The sequence below is a fragment of the Lineus longissimus genome, chromosome 9 (genome assembly GCF_910592395.1).
Source record: "Lineus longissimus chromosome 9, tnLinLong1.2, whole genome shotgun sequence".
NCBI lineage: Eukaryota > Metazoa > Nemertea > Pilidiophora > Heteronemertea > Lineidae > Lineus > Lineus longissimus.
In genome coordinates this window covers 18,582,617-18,610,411 of record NC_088316.1, presented here as the reverse complement: position 1 = coordinate 18,610,411, position 27,795 = coordinate 18,582,617, and the positions used below count along the sequence as shown (strand labels likewise).

Below are 27,795 nucleotides of genomic sequence, written 5' to 3'. Positions count from 1 at the left end.
CCACCCAGACCTTGAAGACGTTACCCTTACATTTTCTGGTATGTCATGCAGGGCTCTGATTTCCCTAACAAAACCGGGTTCCCTGAAAACGACATGAGCTGGAGCTTTCTCTCCATTTGACCCAATTGTAAGTCCAACCGTACAACCCAGTTTTGGGTTCCCCCTCGATGTCCGCACATCAATGTTCTTTGACCCCTTTGTTGCAGCAGTATACATTGGCGGAAAATCAAGTTGGGTAAAAGTTTCATTAAAGTTAAAAATAGTGTGGACGTTATTTTCCTGAACAGTAGGCCGTACCTCCTCTTGAAATCTAGCCACCCTCTCCTCAGCATCACGTGGTAATGTGGCAGTATCCTTGGTCTTTCGACGAAACGTGATGCACTTTCTGGCCATGAACCTTGACAACCACCTATCACTAGCAACAAAGTTCACTCTTTCAGGGCGCTGGTGCCTCATTTCATCCTGTCTTTCGACAGGAAGCTCACCCCACCAATTTTCAAAGGCTACAACAGCATCCTGGCGAAAATCAGACCTGGATACAGGCAGAGCTCTCTGCCTCCTCTCAAGAAATGACTGGTGCACGGCATCTTCAACCTCAGGCCATAATCCATCATGATCAATGCGCACCCTTCGACTGTGAGCATTGTGTTCTGCCTGGTCCATGAGGTGGTCAATGTCCTGAATCCATCCGCGCAAAGTTGAATTGGCCAATCTATGCCTCCTTGCATACTCTGCGACATTCAAAACGTGACCATGTTCAATAGCATGCTGACAGTCTAATGCATGCCGTAGACGTGCCTGCACAGGGTAGCCATGGAGTCGCCTAGACGTACCAGGACGATGACCTTCCATATCACCCTCACCATCATTAGGCATATCCATGCAGACAACCAAACGTACAAACAACACGAAAAGGTGGATAAAAGTTGTAATCATTGTCACTGGTCAGAGGTCTGCGTATTGAATGACTGAAACCAATTTCACTAAAAAACAAGAAAGGGTTAATTCTTTTTCTCCTACAATAGTATGAAATAGACCCAGGCCTTGGCAAAGGACACGTCTCATTCAAGTCCTCTTTCAGAAAACCAATCAACCATAGGCCTGTACACTTCTATTCACTAAAAAATCAGTGTCACATTTTACATGAATACCCTCTCTGGGCCCCATTTTATACCAAAAACTAAGTTGATCTGAAGTAGGCCTATCCCGAGGTAACTGAGCATTTACTGTATATATATATACAGATATACATATATAGTTTTATACTAATATGTAAAGAACTCACACAGCTGTTTGACATGGGGAGCCACCCCCCCCCCCCCTCGTCCTTCCGACATGTTTTAGCCAGTGGATTGGGGGAGTCCTTCTGACATGAAGTCCTTCTGAGACGCTTATCCCGAGGCGATGGAGTAGGCTACGTGGAACCCCAAGACAGTGACGAAAAGAAGATGAGTGTCAAACGGATTACTGTTACTCTGTAGGAAAACAAACGGTAATGCAATAAATACAACATCACTTTTATGCTCAAAATCAATTAATAAGAAAACACATAGATATCGTAATTGCCCAAATAATTAGAAAGAAGAGCAATTCAAGTGACTAAAGTTGCAGTTTAGTTACCAAAAGAAACCGGAAATTCAAAAAACAACAACCATGAAAGTAAGACGTTAATTGACAGGTAATAGCTTTTTCATTACTTTAACATCCACGTTTGGTAGTTTGCCAGCGAAGTTCGACTGAGGCGAACTACAAAGCCCATTAGGGCATTGTCCTGGAGAAGGGTTCCAGTGAGCAGACACGTACGTGACGCCGCTTTGAGACCCCCAGGATATTAATTTGCATAAATGCTTATTAATTAAATGACGTCACACATAAATGCAAATTTTTATGATGCCGTCATGAATAAATTATGCTCATAAGGTCCCATGTGATAAATACGTCATTCCGTCTGGGCATTTTGCCGGTTCCGCCATTTTGATCAACTCAAGATTTGCGGACCTCGAAGATCATTTTAACCGCAACAGCGAAATAATCTATAACTACCATCAGAAATTGCAATCAACGCGGTCTGATTGAAAATCAACAATCAAAGACCATTTGTACGTCTTATTCCATGTCGCAGTACTCCCACATTTCGTGTTTTTCCCCTTTATTCACTGAATTTTCCCTTGTTTTGAGTCATTTCAGTGACATAGGGGAGGCCTACTTGCATATTGTACTCGCACACCTACATGACCTACACCACACACACAGTGCATGATAATGATTAGGCCTATCTATTGATCAGACATGTGGCCTTATGCATGGTATGCAAAAGTCAGGGCCAATGCTTAGGCCTAACAGACAAATAGACACCCTGCATCGGTCATCCTATCTATGGCCGATACAGCGTCCACCAGGTTTAAAGTCGGGTATAAATAAAGTCATCAAAATAAAATTTAGTAGCCATACACAATAAGATAGGCTACATTTCATGAAAATTTCATGACATTTGTGGGTAAGATAAGGGAGATATTGTCTAAGATCACAAGGCTCCTGCAATGCATTGCCTGTAGTAACTAGTATTGGGAAGCCCTATCATTTCCTCCAAGTCAAATCCAACAAGCCGCCGACTGGGTGGTGGACGCTGGTACATATTAGACAACAACTCGCGAAATAACAATGAAAATCTTATTTGCATGTACTTGCAGGTTGATGGAGGAATAAGCCGAACTGAAGATGTCAAGTCGGAGGAGGTGAGTAAATTTAAGGGTGATTCTCTGGCTCTGCTCCTGGCTTTAGCTGCCTTTGGGTGTCGCAAGTGATCTAACAAAACAACCTGTCAAAGGGCTGTACGCTTGCAATTTTAGACAACAGTTTTCTTATATCGTTGCACCCAGATGTTATGATTCCTTGCTCTTTTAAGTCTAAATATTTTCTGTAGTATTGATTGGTTCAAATGTCATCTTACAGAAAAGCAGCGGTTACCAAGAGGGTGGTTGAGGAGGCGGATACAGGTGACTCTGACAGTCGTATGGAGACGGACAGCGATGTCGTACTTGCTCCATCGATGAGCAAGCCACCAAGAAAGGAGGCAACAGATATTGGTACTGCTATACCGGAGGATTTACCAGAAGGTAAGTGTTTATTTAAGTAGATTCTTGAGGTCATCCAAATGTATTGCTTCATCCAGTACTTTGTTTTATATTACCAGGATATTGGAAACATGAAAACATGCTTTTGAACATGGATTCAGAATAGAAGTTTGAATTCGAAACTTGAGTTATGAACTTGCTGGCACAACGAGACAGACACTGACCTTCCTGTCTTCAAATATTTCAGGCACAGTTGTTGTCCAGCCAGAGGCTGTAGACGACTCTCCAGACTTCAGCGAACCAGAGTTCAGGCCGAAAAAGGGACGGAAAAATGGTAGGTATTATTTCTTTTATCATCATGCAAACATCATCATTGTCATCATGACGATCATTCTTGTCATCGTCATTGAGTGTTTCAGAATTAAATTTGATAATATGTTTCATACACTTACATGTTCCAACTGTTTATATTTTGTTTGAAATCCTGATGAAGATCTTTTACATGTACATGTTGAATATTTTGTTTATACATGAGCGTTCATGTTCATTGTTTTAGAAAAACAGGGGGCCGAATTTACAAAGGGTGTTTAGCTTAAAACAGCGTTTAATGTCTGAATAGACAGAGTCAGGGCCTTGCAGGGTTTCTTCATGAAAACCGCATTAGGCCCTGAAACTGATTATGTAGAATTTACACGCGTCTAACTCTTAAACACCCTTCGTAAATTCGGCCCAGGTTGTTTAAATGCTCAGGGCATTCCAGCAACAACAAGAAACTTGTTGGGGTGCCAAGCTGAACTGGGGTCACCATAAGACCCCCTGGGGCAGGGGGTGCTTATCTGCTGCCCCAAGCAGCTTGGTACCAGAAATGTCTTTTACACACCCTGACTGTTGGCATGTCTTGCCCCTCAATCTCAACACATGGCAGATGAGTTAAAGCATTTCTTAACAGTCTTAAAATCTCCTTTATCATGACTATCAATTCATGGGTAAAGGTATGTTGTGGTCATGTTAATTTGAAACATGTATGTATTATCCTTATGTCATAGACCATCAGCAACAAGGTGTATTGAGGAGAAGTTGGAATGCCCTGATTGTTATCGTTGACGTTGTTAATGTTTGTTAGTTGGGGTGCATTTGATTGGGCTTATCCAAAAAAGAAGCATGTCAATCGCAACTGGCACAGTGGGATTTTGCGAAAACAAAGTTATATAAAATAAATGAAAATGAATAAAAAAGGTTGACTTACTGGACCCCCATGAAATTGACTGAAATCACTTTAAAAACGGATCAGCCGCAATCAAATGCACCTTGTGAACGGTGCTATTTATAAAGATTTTCTCATTTCTATCAATTGCACAGATTTTCCCAATTTTCATGTGTGCCAAGATTATAGATTTTTTCTAGCATTTTCACCAAATCCGATGGAAGGACTTGCTTGATGAAACTAGATTGGAGACAAAATTGAAATTTAGGTAATTTTAATATGTGTGCCAGTCTGCATGTTGTGATAGTATATTTTGTTCTTGTTGGTTTAGCCCAATCTTGTGCGCCGGATAATCATCATGATATCGACTGCTCTGGGGTTTTCTTCTGTTGCAATGTGGCGTCTTGGCTTCCAAGTTACCTTTTGTAGTCTTTTGGTGCAGGCCAAGTTGCTCATGACTTGTTGTTGTCGCCTTCAGTTCAGCCAATTTGATTAGTTAAAGTTAAAGTTAAAGTTGGTGACTAACTCATTTTAAAAAGTGGGGCCAGCACATCCTATTAAAACTGAAATCAAACTACGATTCTTCCATTGAAGATGGTCCTCTTTGGTTGTGCTTTAAAATTGGACATGAGAGAGAAATAGTAGCTTTGATTTCTTTCAAATTGGTTGCCGATCAGTTCGTGAATGGGATCAAGGTAACTTGGTGAATGGGGCATGTAATAAGTTATGGGAATTGCTAAATGCATCTTTCTTTCTTCAGAACACCATGGATCAAAAGTCACAGAGCAAGAACTTGGCCAACAGCATTGTACAGCTTGTAATAACCAGATTACTCATCTCAAACATCTAAAGCGACACCCTGCGCTGAAAGTCCTCATCTGTAAGGTATGTATTTCAGGCCGATGACGTCACAATAACTAAATTAAAAAACAGTAGGCCCTTTTGTTTGACCCTGTTTGCATAGACAAAACTTCGTCGACGTACATGCCATTTAGTGTTTGTTCCACAGTTGAAAGTGCATTTTTACAATTTCACAATTACTTTCAGAAATGCTTTGAATGGTACTCAGGCGATAAGTTCGACCAGGATTCAAATGGAGTGGATGAGCAATGTCGTTGGTGCGGTGAGGGGGGCAACCTCCTTTGCTGTGACTTCTGCTGTAATGCATTCTGCAAGAGCTGCATACGGAGTAATCTTGGGCGGTCTGAGTTGTCATCAGTCCTCGATGCAGGTGAGATTCGTTACAACTAGATACAGTAGAAATGGCAATAAGCAACATCAAAAGAAGATAACACTAGGGGCCGCATGAACGATATACATGTAAATAGAACTCTTTTGTTAATCGGTGAGGAAACTTTGATTTGAATACAAACTTCTTGTTATTCACCCTCAACAAATGAAAACACATCACAGCATTCTGTCGCTTCTGCGATGTTGCAAAATTGTTTTATGAAAGTTTTTGCCGATTTCTTTATTGTCTTCTCTTCCGTTACAGATGAGGACGTGCCATGGAAATGTTACGTCTGTAATCCACTACCACTCGCAAGTTTGATTGCCCGCTGCACCAAAATTTTGAAAAAAGCTGATGAAGTTCTGCACCAACGAAAATATGAACGAGAAAACCGGGAGAAAAAAGAACGCGAGGAGAAAAAAAAACTGGGGGAGAGAAGACGACACGTGTCACGTCAAACATCTATTCCAGCTACTGCTGGTAGGGAGAGTGACAGTGGTGCAAGCAGCCTTGGACTGGACGAGTGGGAATATGATTACTCTGAGTCAGAACTGGAGAAAAAGGTTGATACGTTATTTGAATGGCAAACGAAGTTTGCTCTGGCCTTGACCTCCTTCAGGAAACAGATTCGTTCTTTAAAGGATTTTGACCGTAATAAGCCACAGGAGCGAAAAAGATTAAAAGACAGGAAAAAAAGCATTGTGTCTGATCTGATGATTATTTCGAAAAAGGTTGGTAAGGAATTGGACAGTATTGAAATTGAGAGAGTAAGAGTTCGGAAGAACACTGGGAGTGGACGTGTGTCCCAAGGAAGCCAAGGTTGTGGTTTACACAGTTTGTTGACTGGAAGTCTTGACCAGGTGCAAGGTAGAACTGGGAGTCAAGGGTCGAACTCTGCGCTGAGGGGGCAGCTCCGATATCCAACGTCTGCTGGGAAGAACAAAGAGTTGAATGGGACAAAAGCAACCCAGGAAGCCATTGTTATTGATGACGATGAAGACGACGATGACTGCCTGGATAATCTGACATTTGAGGATTTGGCAAAGATTTCTAAGAGGAAGCAAAACGAGGTCGTGTCTGCTTTGGGGAAGATGACTGGGAAGAAAGAAGAGAAAGAGGTGGATGGAGATGTGGGGAAGAAAAAACAGGCAAAAAAACAACCTGAAGTAAAGAAATCTGTGGAAAAAAAGAAAGAGGAGCCGAAAAAACCTTTTGTACCAGCAAGGAAACGTCAAGTCAATGAGAGCACTAAGGAAAAGACACCAGTGAAAGCAAAAAATATGTTGTTTGGAGAGAGGAAGAAGTCTGCTAAGGATGATAAGGAGTCAGTGTCTGGTGAGGAATCTGATGATGAGGATGAGGGAGAAGAGAGGAGTGAAAGTGGAAAGAATAAAAAGACTGTTGACAAATCTAAAGAAATCGGGGGAAATGAGGATGGAGATGTGGTGGAGTCCATGGAGGTTGATGAAGCAGAGAATGATTGTGGTTCACCAGTTGAATTTTTGGATCCTTTATCAGGTGAAATGACAAGTAAAGAGAGTGGTGGAACTAGCGCCAAGAAAAAAGGGAGTGAAAATGAAAGGGATGGATGTGATGATGGGTCAGAGGAGGAGGATGCTGAGGTCAGTGACCTGACGGAAAAAGATAAGAAGAAGAAGGGAAAAAGTACCTCCGAAAATGGTAAAAACGGTTCAGAAGCAGATAAGGTTGATAAAGATAAATCTGAAAAAGGGAGGGATCATTCAAAAAGATACGATGACAGTTCCACTGAAGGGGACGTGAGTGAGAGTGTAAAGAAAACTGATGAGAAGCGGAGAGGGCGTTCAAAGTCGCAGAAGAGTGACAAAGCTTCAACTGTGGAAGAATTGGATGAAGTTGGTGAAGGGAAGAGTCGTTCAACAATGGATGATGATGGCTCATCAGAAGAGATGAGCGAGACCAAGAAAACTGATGAGAAGAGAAGAGGTCGTTCAAGGTCACAGAAGCAGACGGCTGATAAGGAGGGGTCAACTGGGGAAGAATCGGGTCAAGTTGATAAAGATAAAGTTGAGAAACTTAAGGGATGCTCAAAAAAGGACAACAATGGTTCATCAGAAGAAGAATTAGATGAAAGTGAGAAAAGGAGAGGTCGTTCAAGATCAGAAAAGCAGGCTCGTGAAAAGGGATCAGCTAGGGTGAAAGAGAAGGAGACTGTCATTGAGACGAGGGGACGTTCAAAGAAAACTGGGAATGATTCTGCTGAGGAAGGAAGTGGAAAAGAAACTAGTCAATCAAAGTCCCAGAAAATTGATAAAGAAGGATCAGAAGAGGAGGAAATGATTGAAAAGACAGACACTGGTGATGAGAAAACTCAGAAAAATGATAAGGAGGGTTCTGCTGGTGAAGAAGGTGAAATATCTGTGGAGAAGCGACAGCGTCTGTCAAGAAAAGATGGAGAATCTGAAGAGGCGGGGAAAGAAATGGACAAGAAGAGTAGGAGGAAAAGTGACACGCCAAGCAAAAGGAAATCAGCAGTGATTGGTGGGGATTCTGAGAGTGACAGTAGTGAGTTCGATCTGTATGCGTCTACTGACGATGAGAGGAAAAAACGTAAACGTAGAACAAAGAAGGTTACAGGGAAGAAAGGGAGAAAGGAAGCTGGTTCGGACGAAATGGAGGGGACGGATGTGGATGAGAATGAAAAAGCTCGGAAGGCACTACTTAGCATGATGGGTGACAGCAGTGGTGAGTATAGACCATTCATATTGTCACCAAGTCTACTCAAACTTCACCTCATATTGTCATTTGTAAGATTAAGAATTTGATTGAGGCTTGTCAAACTGCCTTGTTAAGGAGATCAGTAGTTAACACTAATCTCTGCTGGTTTATTCCTGCTAGATCGGTCCTAAACTTCAGAACGTGCAGAAAGGGCTGATCTCGCCTCTCAGCTGAAATCTGTGTTGTCACTTTGAATGAGATCCTTGGTGACCGTTTTGATATTCATTTGCAGATTCTGATTCTGAATCGACGCATAAATCACCAAAGAAAAAGAAGGTAACTCAAAAAAAGAAAGGTACTGATAATGAGATATTGTTCTTTGTACCTGCCAGTCAGCCAATTTAAGACGCTTACCTGTATCTCCACAAAATGTGATCAGTGACACCTTACGCGAACAGGTGCAGATTCGTCATAAGATACTAATAATCAACATTCACTGTTATAATCATATGTTGGAATGCATTCTAGACATTGGAAGTATAAAGTTCCCCCCCCCCAAGTTATAATTCACCAGGTAGAAATGTGTAGAATTGCATTATCTTCATTTTGCTATTTCTATTTCAGGGCAGCATTCTCAGTACAAGTCTTCGACTGAAGATGAAAAGAAAACGACCAGAAGGTCGAGGGGGAGATTTGTGGGAGAGAAAAAATCTAGTACCAAGGCACCCAAGACTGAGAAACTAAAACACGAATCAGACTCTTCAAATTTCGATTCTGATTTGGAGAAAGAAATTGACCAGCTGTCAAAAAAACCTCACAAAACACGACGAAAGAAAAAGTCACCAATTTCTGATGACGAGTCCGCGGATGCTGATGACAATGAGAAAAAGACAGAGAAAAAGAAAGGTTATTTATGTTGGGGTTCTTTTTGCGTGAAAACAGTTTGCGGTGATGCATTTGAAATACATGTAAAAAAAGGTCTTCATCAGGTTTCAGTACATCACATAGATATTGAATTTTCGAATGTATTTTTCTGTTTTTAGCAGTGTTAGATTCGTGTTGTTTGATTTACACCTTGATTTTCAGGTAAAGTATGTATAAGCCTTATGACATCAGTGATAGGGCATCTTTTCGGACATTGATCTTTAGTAGTTTCCTGATTTTCAGTTTCTTTACTTGTAGACAAAAAGCCTCTTGCCGGGAAGAAGAAAGACAAGAAAACTGACAAAGATGATGATGCCACTTCGAGCTCTGAATCTGAAATCGAGGAAGACGAGGAATCTGAAATGGATGCAGAGCCAGTATGTATTGTGTTGTAAAGTCTTTTCATTTGGGTTCAGTAGCTTGTGGAAGCAGTAAGTTTAGTAGCGCTTTATTGTTATCAAGGCTTATGGGTAGAAGTGGTCAACGCAAATTAAATCTAGATGAGGGTTTTATGATCATTTCAACTTTGTTTCTTTTGATATTGGCTGAATTTGATGATTTTGTTTCTTCCAGTCCTCGCAGCCGATGATGAACGGCGATATCGACATTGACCTTGATGAGGATGAGAATGAGGCTGCGCGTAAGCAACTGTTGGCTGAGGCAGCAGAAGATGACTCGGACTCTGAAGATACGGAAGAGGAGAGCGATGATGATCAAAGCAATCAAAGTGAGTGAGAGATTCCAACAGCAACTCTAAGCGCCCGTGAACAAGCATTTTCTTCCTGTAACCTGAGATCATCAGTTAAAGTTAGTGTTATTCTTCCAGACCTTACAATAATGGATTCAAGCTTCCAGTTGTACTCGTTTGTGAGTAAGAAATATTCTTGACAACCAACAGCATCATGAATCCTCAAAAAACATCGGATTTTTTTCAGAGAAGGCAAAAAAGAATGGAAACGGCAAAAAGAAAAAGTCAAAAAGTCCAAAAGATGATGGTGACAGCGACTTTGAAACGACCAAAAAGAGCAACAGGCGAAGTAAATTAGAACGAGCCAAGTATGAAGATTCGGAGGAATCATATTCAGATGTTCAACAGAAGAAAAAGAATACCAAGAAAAGTGACAAGGAGTCTAGTCGGTATGTGAATGGGAAGCATTTCTTTGATTTTTCAACTGCCTCTGCTTGTCAGTGGTATTGTGTATTACAAGAAACACATCCCCTCCATCTTTTTTCAGAAAAGGACGTAAAGGGAGCGACGATGAGGTGGACTGGTCTGGCTCAGACAAGGAGGAGTCGGAGTCCGACTCTTCTCCTGAATCTAGTCCAGACGACAGCGGTGACGCATCCGATTCTGATGTCGTGCGAAAAGCTGCCAAGAAACCGGTGAAGGGGAAACGAAAGCGTGGAAATAAGTCCAGTTCCGATGATACTGACTCGAAAAAGAGAAAGAAGCGACGAAGGATTAAGAAGATGAGGGATTCGTCCTTTGAGGACTCGGACGAAGAAGAGGCAAAGATGGAAAAGAAAAAGAAGACGAAGAAAAAGGTTTATATCAGTCTCTGTTTTAGTACTAAGTGTGTGCTTCTTGTCTGACTCATGAAAATGTTGGTACTTTGAAAAGCTTCAAGGGCTGTGAAAAGATGTTAGAGGTTTTTTTTGTGTCATTGGGAAGTATATCTTGTTGGAGATGGAAGCTATCATACTCGAGTTCACCATCTAGTTATGTTCTTGCAGAATGGCGAGGAAGAAAGCGCTGAAGAAATGTCAGGCGGGGATGATCCCGAAACACCTGGGAAGGGTCGTAAACAGATCCGAAAGATGTTGAAGGAGAAGAAACTTGGGGATGAGACCAAGGCCGCGGCGATGGCAGAGAGGGAGCGTCGAGAGAGGGTCGAGGCGAGACAGGCAAAGGTACGTTGGTTTGTGTATCACTGTGATGTTACTGTTAACGAATACCTTGAACTCTTGTAGCCGGACCCCAAGAAGTCTGGAATGATCAGTATCTGTCCCAGGGCTGGTCCTGATTGGACACCAGACAGTTCTTCATACAGCAGGAATCTTGTGTGTTTATTCTAACTGCGTTGTGACCATTCCTTTGCAGTATAACGCCATCATGATAGAAACGGAGACAGACGACACTTCACCAACCAAATGTCCAATCACGACCAAGCTGGTGCTAGAGATAGACAAAAAGACGGAAGAGCCGTTGATTGAGGTCAACAAGAAGCTGATCCGTCTGCTCAAACCCCATCAGGTGGAAGCCGTCAAGTTTCTTTGGGATTGTGTCATTGAGTCTGTCGACCAACACGCAAAGAGTGGAGGCTCAGGATGTATATTGGCCCACTGTATGGGTCTGGGGAAGACTCTCTCAGTAAGCAGTGCTAGTCAGAGATCATTATAGAGATCACCCAGTAGCGGTTGTTAACTAGTATTGCCACCGCCTCCAAAAGGTCCCTGGTCCCACCCGCAATTGGCGTGAGAAAGAACTAGTGCTTGTATTCATTGAATGATCCCCAAATTTTGCATTTTGTTCAATTTGAAATAGATTTCTCTTTGTTTTTAGATGATAACCTTTGTCCACACACTGTTGAACTACGGTGACATTCTTCAGCTACGAACCTGCCTCGTTATCTGTCCGCTGAACACAGTATTGAATTGGGAGACTGAGTGGGACAAATGGTTTGACAATGATGAAGACAAATTTGAGGTAAGAAGACCTAATCGCCTTTGCTGCATTTTGCTAGAACTCTGGGTTTAGAGTCTGATCTAAGAGCTGTAAAGTAATGTAACCATAATGGAAAAGCACTGGGAAATGATACTGATTATTACAGGCTGAAAAGATCTGCTTGGAAAAAGTATTCAATTATGATCTGATAAAAGGAATAGTTTGGATTTGCGTGGTAAATTTGGCTGTTAACATTCTAATGATACCGTTATTGTTTATTCAGGTGTATGAGTTGGGTCATGTGAAGAATAATCATCAACGTGCAGCGATGTTGCAGGATTGGCAGGAGAGTGGAGGTATTCTCATCATCGGTTACGAGATGTTTAGAAACTTGTGCAGAGGCAATCACTGTCGAAATAAGAAATTGAAGAAGGTCTTCTTCGAGACTCTCTCTGACCCTGGTAAGTTGAAAGCGGTTTCTGTGCACACATAAGGTATATCTCCAGCTCTGTCATTCACATGATTATACCGATGATTATACAATTCAATTGATGTATGTCACAGAGGCAGTCTTGTATATCAAGGAGCTGCTCCTGCAGTGTCTTTGGTTAGCTCAACCTGAGAGGGCTTTAGAGTGAGGATAGACCAGGTTCGGACTGGATAATCCCAAGTGTCTGAAGTCTTGCCTTTTCTCTTCAGGACCTGACTTCATCGTATGCGACGAGGGCCACTTATTGAAGAACGACCAATCGGCGCTGTCCAAAACATGTAACGCTGTCGCATCAAAGAGGCGGGTGGTGTTGACTGGTACTCCTTTACAGAACAATCTAGTCGAATGTGAGTCTCATGTATAATATTTCTTTTGGTTTTAAGTCGTTTGATCAACATCATTAGCATAGAATCTGGGCTTTTGCCATGAGAATGTTTTCTGGCTATGGATGGGCTCGGGAAAGTGAAAAATGAAAATTGTTTTGCTTGAAGTATGATAGAGATGATAATGGCGATTATTAGTCATAATCATTGTTTGTTTCTTGTTCCAGATCATTGTATGGTAAACTTTGTGAAGCGCAATCTCCTGGGTACGAAGAAAGAGTTCAGTAATCGATTTATCAATCCAATCACAAATGGACAGTGTGCGGACTCCACGCAACGTGACGTGCGTATCATGAAGAAACGTTCCCACGTTCTTCACGAGATGTTGGACGGCTGCGTCCAACGCAGAGACTACAGCTGTTTATCAAAATTCCTTCCGCCGAAATTTGAATATGTGATCAGTGTGCGTCTGTCTGCGGTGCAGATCGAGTTGTACCAAAAGTATCTCGATCTTAATGTGACGTTTGACGAAAACGGGAAGAGGGCTGGTGCAAGTCTATTCAAGGATTATCAGAATCTCATGAGGATCTGGACGCATCCGTGGGTACTTAAAATGCATCAAGACCGGCTCGATGAGAAGGTAGGTTTGTGCTGACTAACCCTGCTGTTTCTTAATGAATGAAAAAGACGCGTTCCGAGTTAGATATTGGCCATCATACATGTACTCTCAATCTCAATTCTTTTGTAAGAGCTTGTAGTCACAATGATCTACAAAGACTGGGAAAATGTGACATGTGATACATGATATGTTGTGACAAATGACATAAGAATAGAGAAACCCTTAATGTTTTTCTCCCGTCAGTCATAACCACCTTCCTTGATTTTAGGCCATGCTGAATGATGAGTCGGATGATTTCGTCGATGATGATTCCTACCAGTCTGAGGCGTCTTCCTCGGAAGAGGCGGCATCGTCCAAGTCTGAATCTGATGTGATCACTCTAGATTCGGATGAAGAGTAGGTTTTCCCTAAAGCGATCCTCTTGGAGAATCATATTAAAAGTGATAGGGGGGCTTTGCAAAATGTGCCCATTATTAGAATGTACAATGTACTTGAGCACTGCAGTAATATTTCAGAAGAAAACACTCGTGAAAGTTTGGTGGTTTTGTGTACTGTTGTAGACAGCATGACTTGACAACGAGTCAAAGTATGATTGGACTTTATTTGCTTTGAGTGTGGTAAAACTATTCTGCATATTTAAAAACCGATTCACTTTCAGCAAGAAAAAGAAGAAACAGACCTCTAGTCGAAGAAGGAGAGGCAGTGATGCCGGAGATGAGGTAGTCAATAAGTGGAAGTCGAGTACTAGAGGCGGTAAGTTCCAGGGGTCACAATTCAGAGGTTCCCTGAAAAGTTTGCCATTGATAACTCCTGAAATTTGAGGGCTCCAATGTTATTTCAGACCATCTGTAGACGACACCAGGCCTAAAATACTTAGTTCCTTTTTGGAAGACAAGGCAAATTGTGATGTCTGTTTTCATAAAGGGTGGCATGTTTTGAAAACAAGAGACAGGTAGAGGTTTAAGTTTGCCCTCAAATTGATTGTGAATGTGCAATTGTTATTTTCAGGAAACAGTCGGTCTGCAACGCCACTTCAGTCACTCGAGGAAATCGGCAAGAATGAGTCGGATGAGTGGTGGGGAGAACATGTCAATCTTGAAGATGACCAGTGGAAATATGAGCTCAGTGGGAAACTAGTGGTGCTATTTGAAATCATCAGGATGGCGGAGGAAATCGGTGATAAAGTGTAAGACATCTTGACGTGCTAGAATGTATCGTGTTGCCCACTTTCGGTTGATTCTTTGTTGAGCCCTACAGATAGGTCGATTTCCCCCCTATGTGGGACCTTTAGCCTGTCTTAGCACTTGCACTCTTTTTCAGAGAATGGGTTGTAGTTTCAAAATGTATAGTCGCCCCGCATTTTCTCTATTTCAGGCTTGTGTTTAGCCAGAGTATCCTCTCCCTCAACATCATAGAAGATTACCTGGACTACTTCGATAGGAGTTCTTCCGAGGTGAGAATGAGCAACATCATTGCCTAGGCTAAAGCCTTTATCAAGACAGCTTGTATGTCAAAAGCACCCAGGGGCTGTGGAGTAGTGGCTGTTCAAAGCAATGGAAATCACAAACGTGTTTATGAACTGACAGGTGGCACAATGGTTTAGGTCGGTGCCTCCTATTCATGATGAGTTGGTCGTTAATTTCCTCTCAATTCTTTGCAGGTGTGTGGTCCCGGCGGTTGGAGTCATGGCCTTGATTACTTCCGATTAGATGGTACAACGAATGCCCAAAATCGAAAGAAGTATGCCGAGGTGTTCAACGATATTGAAGACCATAGGTAAGCAGACATGATTAACACCTTTTAGTTTTGAATCAATCAATTAGATCAATCAATTAGATAATCTGCTGGAGAACGGCATGTGACTGAAATAGGACAGACCCGGAGAGTGCTTACTTGAGTCTCTGAAAATGATTTACAATATTTATGGTTATTTTTTTCAGGGCAAGATTGTTTCTGATCTCAACACGGGCTGGCTCTCTGGGCATCAACCTGGTAGCCGGCAACAGGGTAGTCATCTTTGACGCTTCTTGGAACCCGTCGTACGATACACAGTCCATGTTCCGAGTGTACCGTTTTGGTCAAATAAAGCCTTGTTACATCTACAGATTATTAGCCCAGGTAAGTGATTCCAAAGAGGGTTGTTGTCTTCACTGTGGGGGTAGGCCCGGTATTTGTTCCAGAGCTGTGATTGATCTCCTTGATATGGCGTTGGACTGACATCCTTATATTATGTGCAACAGGCATAGAATGAAAAGTTCCAGAGACAATTCAGCAAGTTCTGCATATTATTATCATCATCATGATCAAATTGAGTTACACATTGTGATTTTGCCACTTTCAGGGAACGATGGAAGAAAAAATCTACGAGAGGCAGGTGACAAAACAGTCCCTTTCCCAGCGCGTTGTGGATGAACATCAAGTCGAGAGACATTTCTCTGCTGCTGATATGAGAGAATTATACGCGTTCACGCCAGATAAATATGACGCAGAGAAGGAACAACCTACGCCTATACTACCAAAGGTGAATTCTCTTCATACGCTTGATACATTGTGGAGTTTTGCTTGGATGGGGATATGAAGGTGTTGCACTTAATCACTAACCGGACACACTAAGAGTGTCACTACTCTTAAGGTGTCTACCAGAACAAGTCGAACTCAGTACAAGTTTCACCCTTTTAAGTTATGTCAGAGCTGCCTGAACTCCTTTGCCGCAAACCAGAACAAGTCGAACTCAGTACAAGTTTCACCCTTTTAAGTTACAGAGCTGCCTGAACTCCTTTGCCGCAAATCAGAACAAGTCGAACTCGGTACAAGTTTCACCCTTTTGAGTTACAGAGCTGCCTGAACTCCTTTGCCGCAAACAAGAACAAGTCGAACTCAGTACAAGTTTCACCCTTTTAAGTTACAGAGCTGCCTGAACTCCTTTGCCGCAAACCAGAACAAGTCGAACTCAGTACTAGTTTCACCCTTTTAAGTTACAGAGCTGCCTGAACTCCTTTGCCGCAAACCAGAACAAGTCGAACTCAGTACAAGTTTCACCCTTTTAAGTTACAGAGCTGCCTGAACTCCTTTGCCGCAAACAAGAACAAGTCGAACTCAGTACAAGTTTCACCCTTTTAAGTTACAGAGCGGCCTGAACTCCTTTGCCGCAAACCAGAACAAGTCGAACTCAGTACAAGATTCACCCTTCTAAGTTACAGAGCTGCCTGAACTCCTTTGCCGCAAACCAGAACAAGTCGAACTCAGTACAAGTTTCACCCTTTTAAGTTACAGAGCTGCCTGAACTCCTTTGCCGCAAACCAGAACAAGTCGAACTCAGTACAAGTTTCACCCTTTTGAGTTACAGAGCTGCCTGAACTCCTTTGCCGCAAACCAGAACAAGTCGAACTCAGTACAAGTTTCACCCTTTTAAGTTACAGAGCTGCCTGAACTCCTTTGCCGCAAACCAGAACAAGTCGAACTCAGTACAAGTTTCACCCTTTTAAGTTACAGAGCTGCCTGAACTCAGTGCTTCGTTCCTCAACTGTTCAGTAATCTCTATGTTACATTTTCAGGATCGCTTCTTGGCAGATATCCTCCACTCTAAGAGTGAGTGGATCCTCAAGTATCATCACCATGACTCCTTACTCGAGAACATTGACAATGAGAAACTATCTGAGGAGGACCGCAAGACGGCCTGGGAAGAGTACGAGGCGGAGAAGAAGGGCCAGTTTACCTATTACCAGAATCCTGGTGAGTGATATAACAGAATAGAGATTTTACGATGCGACAAACTGTATATTTTACTTCCATGATGAAGTATCATCCTCACTTTGTATTATGATTATCCCAGTTTCCACTGTAAGACTTTCAGGGGAAGCTCTTTCATGGCAAGGAGCTCAGATTTCCATTTCTCTGCTGAAAGAAAATCGTCAACCGCTCAGAAAATCTTCTTAAAACGGAACATTTTCATACTCATTTCATTAATGACTGTGACAGAGTGCTTGTTGATATCTGTTCAAGATTTCTTTCTGATTTTTCCAGGTATGGGTATGGGCATGGGCATGGGTATGGGTATGGATCAACAATCATTCAACCTCCTTGCCCAGGGTAACAACCTGCTTCAGGCCGGTCAGCAGAGTATGGAGACTCTGCAGGCCTACCTCCAGAACCCCACCTACATCAATAACATGATGCGCATGATCCTGCAGCAGAATCCCAACCTGACCCCGATCGAGGTGACGCAGCGCCTGCAGGCTGTGATTAACATGCAAATGCAACAGCATTCCAGTCAGATTCGGGCCCAACAAGAACTCCACAAACAACAGGTGAGCATCGAGACACTCTGTTAACATCCTGTAAGGCTGACGTTACATAGGCCTCATTCGTTCACTTCCCACATGTCACGTTCCCCTTAATGCGTTCGTTCCTCACTGAATGCATGCCACAAGGCCGTGCATTCACCGAGGAACGTTAAGTAAAGCTGGAACGTGACATGTCGGAAGTGAACGAATGAGGCCTGTGTAACGTCAGCCTAACGTTTAGTTTAGTGCTCAATCAAAGATTAAATGTGCATCTTTCCATCTGTTCCAGATCCAAGCCAGACAACAACAGGAGTTGCTACGGTTACAACAGATTCAACAACAGCGACGCTTACATGAAGACCGTATCCGGCAACGTGAATGGCTTGCCAGATTACAAAATGAAGCATCATCTGGGCCAAAAATAGTTGATTTGGTTGACGATGATGGCTCTTAGTTTTAGTATTGTGTTATCGTTAATAATTTAAATCAAACACAGTCATGACAGTTGTGAAATCTTATTCTTAGCCACATATTCTGCAACCAGTGGTGTTGCTACCAAATTTGAAAGCTAAGAAAAGCCATTTTGTACCATTTGCATTTGTTCAATTCTTTTCACTGATTTTTCACTTTGGAAGTGAAAGTGGGGGTTACCTGGTTTGAATTTTATTCAAATCATCATGTTGATTATGATAAATAGCTTTTGAGATTCAGTAAAGCCAAAGGATTTATAGGGATCACTGAATTTGTCCTTCAGAGCACCACTGAATATGACAAAATAAGAATGCTGGTCATCTGTGTTTCAGGGCATCGTCTGCCTGTTCTGATTTTTTAGGTTCGTTATAAATCAAAATGACTTGCATGACAATGTTTATGGGCATGGCTATGTCCGTAATGTTATGGCCAATGAATAGGGTCCTTTTACATGGAACTTTGGTAATATGCTGTGTGCAGACTTATGTCACGGTAATATACAGTGTATACCACTAGTTCAGTCTAATGTTGCATAATAATTGCGGATTTGATGATCCGGATATAAGGTAGTGTTTGGTCACACATCATTTGTACCAAAAATATATAAGCTTATACCGAACAGGAGAGCAATCTTAAGTTAAATTGGTGTAGCCTAACTGTCAGTCAATCACACTCTCAATTCTCTATGCTTCGTACTTCATTGTGGCTTGGCTGGGGAATGAATATGATTTATTGAGAGTTGAGATACATGTAGTTCCCTTTCATAATGAGAGTCATTTGTATAGTTTACATAATCAATGTTTAATTATTAACGTATTGTGGTTCTAATTATTGAAAATTTCTTCCAAATCATATTTTTCTGATTTCAGTATCTGTTGAGATTCTACATGTATGTTATGATCAATGTCTTTGTTTGTAATATATGTTCGTTACAAAGTGATTTTATACGTACTATTTTAGAAAAGGACCAAACATGGTTCATGGTCATAATCTCCTAGGCATTCATGTCTGAAATAGTTGACCTGTGCCTCCTGGGGAATGTCATAATTCTCGTAAATGAAGAGCTTTGCTGAATTATTGTATCGCTTCTTCAAGTTGTATAGGAATTCAACAGTGTAACAGAATCAGATTGGACTATTTGCTACTGTCACTGCCAACTTCCATTTTTGATAAAAAAATTATCACATGACAGACTATCGAATGGGTCTGGGTTATTCGTGAAATAAAACGCCGACAAAAATGTTGCTGTTAACAGTATCAAAGTAACTCTTGATGGCAATGGAATGGTCGAGTTGTTTGAGATGTGTTCATGTCGTAAGGTGGTGTGCTGTGGTGATGGTTGGAATGTTTATTGTCTGCTGATCATAGAGATTACATACCTTGGAACTGATCATTTTCTCCGTTGCTTTAAGTGCTACCAGAATGTTGTGAAAAAATTACTTCCCTAAAGGGTATTTTCTGTAAATGTTGCGATGTTTTATTTTCAATTCAACACACATGATAGTTCATACTCACTAATCACCAGTTACAAGATCTGTAATGCTGTGGCACTGCGATTGATCTCAAAACGATTAGCTTTGGGGGAGTTTTCTTGACCAAATATGAAAACATGGGAATTCATTAAAAATCTTGAGTAACTAAAGGGTTAAATAGTACATGTATGTTTTTAATGAGAAGAGCGTCGAACATATCATACCGGTAAATATTCTTCCACATATTAATATTTGAAATTTTTTGGGGGATGTGGAGCAAGATAGTATGAACTCGTTAGTCAAGTTTCTTGTAATTTATATCATTGTTTTTGGAACTGATTATGTTCTCATAAGTTAAAGGGAAATAACTTGTAGTAAACACTGCATTTATTGAGAGTTTCCAACCAAAGTGGAACTCCTTGTCTCGGGCTTCTCCTAAGTGTAATTTAAGGGGGAGGATGTGTTCTTTCAGTCCATACTTGGTCCGACCAGAGTCTTTCTATATCTTGTATAGAAAGACTCTGGTCCTACCAAGAGTGAATAAAGATGAGAGTTCTTTTTACATTTTGATCTGTTATTTGGCATGGGATGCCAGATTTTGCGATGATCAGTGTTAAATAATTAAAATATGTCTTGTTCTTGTGATCAAGTGTTCCCTTGTAACGTTGTTGCAATGAAAAAAAATAAAGAAAATTATGTAGATAAGTATTGTTTTGTTTATTTAAATGACAAAAAAGAAAAGTAACAGGAATAACTGATAATTGTACCCCAATAGTACATGTAGGTTATTTGAGAAGAGATGACGACCTTGCCAAATCAGAATGCCCTGGAATTAGACGTCACGGCAGGAATATTGGACTGATAACCAGCTGGATGAGTGAAATGATGACCCTGTTGGATGAGCGGACATAATATTCAAGCTCATGACAGTAGGGCCGCACACAACGATCACTGTGCCGGTCGCGGTATTATTAACCAGCTGGAAGAGTCAATAGGACAATGGCGGATGTGTTCACTCTTCCAGCTGGTTATCGATTAATGTCGACGTGGCGTAAATGTAACATTCTCCTTGACTATTCGGCACTCTGACAAACAAACTTGAGGTTTCCTCCCGTCTATTTGAGGCACAGCTCACTTTAGAGAGAAATCCTTTAGGTTGCCTCGGTAGGCAATCCCAGTTATTGACGAGAACAATCGGGAAGTCCCTCGAATATCCCGTTCAAATTGCAGTAGACTGTGACGTTTTTTCTGCCGTTTCGACACCGCACTGTGAGGAGAGTTCCTGGCTGCTGCTCCGAGTGATTGTCGATGTCCAGATCCAGCTGGTCATCATGGTAGTTTTCGATCACATAGTCGACTGAGGCCATGAGAATGCAAGGCTGTCCATCTGTGGAAATAAAATAAAAGTAACTTTGGTCTATCCGCGGTAAAGAAGAGCTACACTCGAGAGGACGCAGGGACAGTGGGACAATGAGTTCAAGGTCGACGGAAAATATTTGATGACATTTTAATTTGCTGAAAGAAGGATATACGGAGTTCAGCGTCTAGGATAATGGTAGTGCACTCATTTCAGTTTGTCTCATTTTCACCATGGTAAATCCACAATACACCATGATGGTAAACTGTGTCACCATGGTGAGGATGGTAAAATCAGAATTCTCTATGGTGAGCATGTAAAACGCTGAATTGACCATGGTGAATTCAAATTTTACCATGGTGAATCCGAGATCTTATTCGTAAGGGAGCCCTTACTATTCTTCTTCTTAGCCTACATACCCGGTATTCTTTCACAATGAACTCTTGGTTTCCTTATGACATTTCCCGCAGAGCACTGAAGAAATGGGGTGTCCCGGTGATGCCCTTTTAGTCTGTAGCCCTCCACGCAACTAACTCCGTACTCAACAATCCCTGTGTTGCTTTGGATACCGACTCTCTGGAAGACGAAGTTTGGGTCCCCATGCATCCAGTCCGGCCTTGGTGTGCAAGCCATACCTTAGTGTGGAAAGGAAAAGAGTCGATCAGATTTATCTCAAGCGCACTGAATTCGACTAGTGAAGACAGAGAATTATTCTCCCTTCGTCAATCTAGTAGCCTATTATTCGTATCTCTTACCACTTCAGCAGCATTGCCATTTAGTGTCGAAGTTCTCGCCTGCCCCAATTAACTACACTCCGGACGCATTGGACCTGCCTCGTCATGTTGCCATAAGGAGATCCAATAAGGATGATGCAATGGAGTTTACAATAAAAAAACGCACACTAACTTCCATTTTCTGGAAAGATTTTGACACTGTTGGGGAATAAGGTAAGTTGGTACGATTATAGCCCGGCTGCAATTAAAGCCTCGTTGTGCATAGGCGTGCATGACTACCAGCTGTCTTCTACACTGTTGAGACTTTAATATTTTGCAACATGGCTGTAGTTGTACCACCTTCCCTTCGCGTACAAATCGACCGAGTGCTCGCCCCCCCCCCCCCCCCCTCCCTACGCACACACGAACAGGGAAACTGTTTGAACGGTAGAGTCCCCCGAAAAGGGTACGTAGGCACACCCACCTCTTCTGCCATTGCAAACTGAAGGCGACTCGTCCGTCTTGTCGAGACAATGGTAACGGCCGTCACATACAACGCTCCTGGGGATACACTCTTGTTTCCGCTTGCATTTGAATTCACTCGACAAGCAGGTCATTACTGGAACGAGTAAGATAATCACAATTTATCTGCCAGGATATCCAGCTAAATGAATTGCACGTAAATGATAATCTTTTAGGCGCATGGCTGTCATTTCTAAAAATATCAAGCAAGGATTTCCTATTGAAAGATTACATGAAAATTTGTTTCTTTCATGAACAGAAATGTTATGACCCAGTGTTATCATACAGCCCCAAAAGTGAAGAAAACGGTTGGCGGTAAACATTAATGTACGGATGCTATAATAATTAACCTCGCCTTACCGTGGCTACTACAGGTCGCCATCCGTCCTCCTACGATCGGCCTAGAGCCCCGGCATGACAGCAAAGTGTCGCCTCTCGGTGGTGTCACCTGGAAACCGGAGTGGCATATCAAGCGGTAATGACTCACATCCCTCGCAGAGCCGAGGAATTGGAAATGACCATGGCGTGGGTTGGGTGGGCAGGTAACTGAAAGGAAAATGATACATGTGAAAGTAACAAATAAACGTGTATCTTACTCATGTTTAAGTTATCAGATTGAAGAACCATTTACTTTCTACGTTGAGGCAGTCCTTGTCGGATCTCGGCCCTTCATGTAACAATAGGCCGGTGTACATTTGATTTCAGTGTTTCAATACAATAGACAGATAGAAACTATGACTTCCAAAGGGGAAAAAGGAAAAATGTGTCAATCAGTTTCAGTGTTCAAAAACAACGAGATGAAGCACCTTCTACAGCCCTGTTTCCAGCTGCACATGAAAGATCCGCCAATTGAGGACAGGTTGGAGAAAATACACGGATTTGCTAATGATTCGCACTATGTATCAAGAAGGTCAAACCAATTTAACCTAAAAGCATGAATTATGCTATTGAAATACATTGTAATTAGCGTCAATCGACAACGGTAAAAATACATAATAGATGTAAATCTGTCGGGAGTTCTACGGTTTTGAGTGGAATTTATATCAAATGATATCATATAAAGGACGAATACAACTGTCGTCGACTGATACTTCACGGAGAGCTTTAAAAATGGAAGCAGCGCTTTTAATTGCGACGTTTCTTCTCGGGACCTGGGACCTTCAGGTGAGTTAGGCTATGCACGGGACCTTGTCCCCTCAGGTGAGTTATAACCTGGTATACTGCCAGGCCTCTTCCATTGAGCCGCACCAACTTGCATGACTATTATGACCATAGACTTATTCTACCGGGTCTATGATCAAATTCTCACTGGCACCCTTTCGAATCGTTGACGTTCATCCTTTCCTTGCTGGTGTCTTCTACACAGGTTGGTGTCAAGGGACAGGAGCTCTGCCACGGGCCGATACAAGCCCTCCAGATCATCAACGTGACCACGGGTTCCCCACCGCCCGGCGTGTTTGAGGTTACCGAGGTGAAAGTCTCTTTTACTTCATCCTACGACTTGGATGCTGAAATGAGGCTGGGCGCGACACCGATACCATTAGCAGGTAGGGTGCAATTCTTGAAAAGAAAGTTCGGACGGGATTTCATATAATCTTTAAAAGCGCAACTTATGTTCTGAATATGGTCAGTGACGTGGGCGTAGTCTAGGTTAATAGTTCTTAAAGTGTACATACAGAAGAATCCTAAGACTAATTTCGAAGAATTTTCCCGAAAAAGGGATTGTTTGCGCCGTCCCTTCCCCGACACCCCCTTCCCATCGCCTATGATTGGGACTAAATCTCCCTTTGTGAAGCCTCCGTCGAATCGGCGGCCATTTTGGTAAGGTGTCAGCCATGTTTATAGGCTGGGACATCATCCTACAATCTGGGTGCTGAAGTAAGGTTGGGTGTGGCACCAAGACATAAGAAGTTTTGTTCAGTTTGGAATGACGAGAAATGTAAAATTGAGAGACAAAGTACGTCATCAATAAATCCGGTGTAGGGATCAACATATTACTCCCATATTTTTTCGCACTCCAGATGAGGGGCAGATTCGGACCACCAGGTATGAACGAGGCGATTACTACGAGTTCTCCATCAAGTCCATCAAACCTTTCAACGCGTCTAATTTGAGCGTTGGACTGTTTGCGGAACATCCGTGCAATACGATCGCCTTTTGGTTGAAGTTTTCAACTTTGAAGGATATGTTTGAAGAAGGTAGGCAGGTCAAAGAAAAGCGAGAGGTTGGCTGTCAGTGTGGCGGTGTTGTAAGACTGATGTTAAAAAAATGAAGAGCATCAGCGCGGGGCAATCCCCTGTTAAAGAGCGATTAGTTCGAGTCGCGGTCGGAGAATAAGCCATCATTTTCAAGGAGACATCGTAGGTTTTTTCCGGTCTCTACCCCTCATATCGCCCAATACCCTTTTTTGTGCTAACTGAACAAAGGTCCGTTTGATGTTCAGTTTTCAAAACTCAAAATTATAAAGGTATATATAGGTCAAGCAGGATAGCGGATGAGCGCATGACCAGTAGAAACGATCGCCCCTCCTTGTCGGGATTTGGTACACTCCGCACGCAGTGGCCGGCCTCCTCTCTCTCAGGAGTATACGAGGAAGTCTATGATGACGAATGAACTGCCACGGAAGTTGGGGGTCCAGTGGCATGGTTTGGCCGGTTTCGGTTTCGGCAAAACTAGCATGGGGTGGTACATTTCGATTTGGCTATCAATCCTTTGGACTTTATTGTTTTTAATTGTTCATAGGCATATCATTCCCTAATATGTCCGTCATGCCAAAACGGGGATACAGGCTAGACAGGGATGACGACTTCCTCTTCAAATATGGTGTCACATACAGATGGAAAAAAAGGGAGAAAATCAAGCTGAAAAGTGACGACCGTCAACGCATCTTTCAACCGTATTTCTACTGGAATAACAACAACACGTTGGTCTCTCAAGTGTCTGCAGGGTAAGCATATTAGGAAGATCACTTTTGAATCAGTCTCGATTGTATGGCTGTATTATCATTCGATTTGAATCAGTCTCGATTGTATGGCTGTATTATCATTCGAACATAAAGTATCTCAAGTGTTCAAAAATTATAAATATGCAATGTGTGTATATACAAGTATATGTCAATGTCGTTAAGTCTCAGGATGTTGTTAATGATTGTACATTTACATTGAATACAAGTATATACTATTGCCTCAACTGATTAGTCAAATTGGTTCGTTCTCATTAAATAATGATCCATAATACCGCGATTACGATAATGAATAGTCACGAATGGCACACATCAATATCCGGTAGCACGAACAATTCTATCGAACATTTTATCTTAAGTACATCCTCATGGATGGGATGTTACTTTGTGTGTGGCTGATTGCTATCACAGTGGCCCTTCTCTCGAATGCACGACTCCTGTCTGTTGGGTATTCAGTACGGTAATAATGTCTGGTAACTTAAATGACAAGCAATGATTCACTCCAGGTACTCGATGAGCGAGTTGTAGCCCGATCAAGCTATCACCCACCGATCAGCCTACGTCTGTCTTTCGTCGTGTAGGGCGCGCAGCTTGAATCAACAGACCACCCTCGATCGCCGTGGCTGAAAATTATAATAGGCCTACATTTTGCTCCGACATACGACCCAAAATGCACAGCCGAGCCTCAGAGGCACAAGTCGATAACAAATGTGTACGATATCTCTCAGAATCTTACGGACGTTCATCAGCTGACAAAGCGAGTTTGGAAATCATCGTTGAGTACAAAAAGGGCATGCGAAGATGTTAGCTTTTTTGCGCAGAACTATTTAGAAATGATAAAGGTCGATAGAGGAGTTAGGCGTTGATAAAGCTGTGCGCTGCGGTCATGATGGTGTATATATGTAAGTCTGATAGGCGGGCCCGGTGTGTGGAGGGCGAAATAGCTTCATCTGGCTATAGGGCTCGTACATCGAGAGCCTTCACCTGACATTACTGTCTTTTACAGGTCACAACCGCGGCCCTTGCCAAGGAAGAGTTTACATTTCAGTCAGACGCACAGTTATCTTTGGAGCGGTATCTCGACAGTTACTACAGAAATGTCAGGCTATCTTCCACGTGAACTGCTGATAGATGGAGTCATTTTAAGAGCCAATTTTGATTTCTTGGTAAAGGGAACGGATCTTTCCGTGTACACGTTCACCAGCTTTCACTTCGCGGACTCACAATTCCTGCAAATGGGAGTGGGTTCGTTGACCATGGGATACAACAACAACCGCGGGTTCGTCCATCTTGGCTATTCGAAACAAGGTAACTTGGACATGGCAACTGTCTTCTTTGACGGCACTATCCCAGAAGCAGAGCGCGGTTTGACGTGCTTCGCTTTGGGACTGGAGAATGCCCCGGTTGTGATTGCCGGAAGGATACCGTCTATTGATGACATCGCCAACCAGGAATTAATTGATCTGATCAATCCTGGTGTTAAAATTGGGCCACTAGGGTTTGCCGAATTCAAAGTAGACTTACCGTCGGCAGGGAATGTCGCCTACTACGGGTGTTCGGCGTACACCGGAAGTCATTACGCCACGTTTATCGTCATCAAGGTGATTGGTGTGCCGATATATATGTAAAAGTAGCTCAATATCCTCCCGAAAGAAGTGTCACCCCTTCCGGCGTGGTTCAATGGCTACAGAGACCAACGACCATACTTAGAGCTTTTAGTGGCACGTTTTTCGTTAGGCGGACACTTAGGACAGCATTACCTTAGTTACTCCTTCGGTGCAAAGCAAATCAATTTCTGCTTGAGCTCCTGAACCGAATATCACACAAAGACGGACGCCATGGGCGAATGTGGGCACTTCTCTTTGGGACAACATAATTTGGTCACCCGAGGGTGCCGTGCAAAGCGAATCCCTTACCTGCATCAGCTCCTGAACCGAACATCACACCGCAGAGGCAGACCGCGGCAAGGGCGAATATGGCTGTCTCCATTGTACGTCTGATAGTGTGGAAGATGTCTCCCAATGGCCAAGTTAACTTCGAATTAACGGGCAGTTTTGTTCAAGTCGTCAAGTTCCTGTAGAGTCTGTTTCCACCAGTCTCTCATGTACTCCAGTTTTATAATATATGTTCAATAAAATTGTCTTCGCGTCAAACACTATCTTCTCTTAAAAGCCGCTTTGTACACAACCTTTTCTCGATTGGTTTATCAGGACACTTACTGATATCACCAGTGCACGCCTTTTATGATATTACTTGGCTGTGACTTTTCTTAGTATAATCTCGCTTGTTCTGTCGTATGTATTTTTTTTCAAACTGATATCCGTGTTAATATGGGCCGCCAGTATAGAGTTACAGTCTGATTGGCCAAGAATCCAGGATTTCCTGGGGAATTCCGCAGAGACAAATCCAATTCAACTAAACCATATCGAAATTGATGTTTAGTCATAGTAATAGGTGTCTAGTCTTACCAAAATGTTGGTTGGTGTCAATTGTACCATTCGAGACGACATATATTAGACAAAGCTTAAAGTACCATCCTGAATTGATTACAGATACATCTGCAAGTTGATATATAGGTCAGTTAAAAGTATGACAGCTTTTCAAAACTCACTCTTTTGATACATGACGTTTGAAAGTCCAAATATGTATTCAAATGACATACGACCACCAATGTTTTCAAGCTGGAAGTCAGTAGACACGACTTGCCAAGTTCAAGCTAACGAGGACATAATGTCCCGCCACACTTGTCACTTGGCATACTTCCATTTACTGTCATATAATTTCAGTG

The 27,795-nt window shown here is 42.3% G+C and overlaps 3 protein-coding genes across 3 annotated transcripts; 2 read left to right on the top strand and 1 right to left on the bottom strand.

Annotated features, from left to right (window-relative positions):
- The first annotated feature begins 1,973 nt into the window (after positions 1-1,973).
- On the top strand, positions 1,974-20,152 carry LOC135493278 (transcriptional regulator ATRX-like). Its single transcript, XM_064780469.1, has 29 exons — positions 1,974-2,099; positions 2,691-2,735; positions 2,953-3,116; positions 3,322-3,408; positions 5,039-5,163; positions 5,326-5,509; positions 5,774-8,233; positions 8,499-8,561; positions 8,831-9,112; positions 9,389-9,507; positions 9,704-9,857; positions 10,066-10,267; positions 10,366-10,675; positions 10,865-11,041; positions 11,232-11,501; positions 11,694-11,837; positions 12,079-12,256; positions 12,495-12,632; positions 12,836-13,248; positions 13,496-13,623; positions 13,886-13,980; positions 14,236-14,413; positions 14,602-14,680; positions 14,888-15,003; positions 15,168-15,345; positions 15,569-15,748; positions 16,782-16,959; positions 17,251-17,534; positions 17,800-20,152. The coding sequence occupies exons 2-29, from the start codon at positions 2,719-2,721 to the stop codon at positions 17,962-17,964; spliced, it is 7,068 nt and encodes a 2,355-aa protein (XP_064636539.1). The 5' UTR covers positions 1,974-2,099; positions 2,691-2,718; the 3' UTR covers positions 17,965-20,152.
- Positions 20,147-27,294, bottom strand: LOC135493301 (uncharacterized). Its single transcript, XM_064780533.1, has 5 exons — positions 26,924-27,294; positions 22,406-22,591; positions 22,008-22,142; positions 21,230-21,445; positions 20,147-20,840 (listed from the first exon to the last, which is right to left on the bottom strand). Exons 1-5 carry the CDS (start codon positions 26,994-26,996, stop codon positions 20,632-20,634), a joined length of 819 nt encoding a protein of 272 aa, XP_064636603.1. The 5' UTR covers positions 26,997-27,294; the 3' UTR covers positions 20,147-20,631.
- LOC135493293 (uncharacterized) lies at positions 23,039-27,165 on the top strand. Its single transcript, XM_064780519.1, has 5 exons — positions 23,039-23,209; positions 23,412-23,592; positions 24,067-24,243; positions 24,788-24,992; positions 26,014-27,165. Exons 1-5 carry the CDS (start codon positions 23,093-23,095, stop codon positions 26,633-26,635), a joined length of 1,302 nt encoding a protein of 433 aa, XP_064636589.1. The 5' UTR covers positions 23,039-23,092; the 3' UTR covers positions 26,636-27,165.
- Positions 27,295-27,795: the final 501 nt, after the last annotated feature.

Bases quoted from the DNA above. Each gene is read 5' to 3' on its own strand.
- LOC135493301 (XM_064780533.1), bottom strand. From the start codon at position 26,996: ATGGAGACAGCCATATTCGCCCTTGCCGCGGTCTGCCTCTGCGGTGTG. The intron at 21,446-22,007 runs GTGGGTGTGCCT...TTCCACACTAAG, and splicing joins AGTTTGCAATGGCAGAAGAG to GTATGGCTTGCACACCAAGG. The intron at 20,841-21,229 runs GTATGTAGGCTA...TTATTTCCACAG, and splicing joins TCATTGTGAAAGAATACCGG to ATGGACAGCCTTGCATTCTC.
- LOC135493293 (XM_064780519.1), top strand. From the start codon at position 23,093: ATGATATCATATAAAGGACGAATACAACTGTCGTCGACTGATACTTCA. The intron at 23,210-23,411 runs GTGAGTTAGGCT...TCTTCTACACAG, and splicing joins TCGGGACCTGGGACCTTCAG to GTTGGTGTCAAGGGACAGGA. The intron at 23,593-24,066 runs GTAGGGTGCAAT...TTCGCACTCCAG, and splicing joins GACACCGATACCATTAGCAG to ATGAGGGGCAGATTCGGACC.
- LOC135493278 (XM_064780469.1), top strand. The intron at 11,502-11,693 runs GTAAGCAGTGCT...CTTTGTTTTTAG, and splicing joins GTCTGGGGAAGACTCTCTCA to ATGATAACCTTTGTCCACAC. The intron at 12,257-12,494 runs GTAAGTTGAAAG...TTTTCTCTTCAG, and splicing joins CGAGACTCTCTCTGACCCTG to GACCTGACTTCATCGTATGC.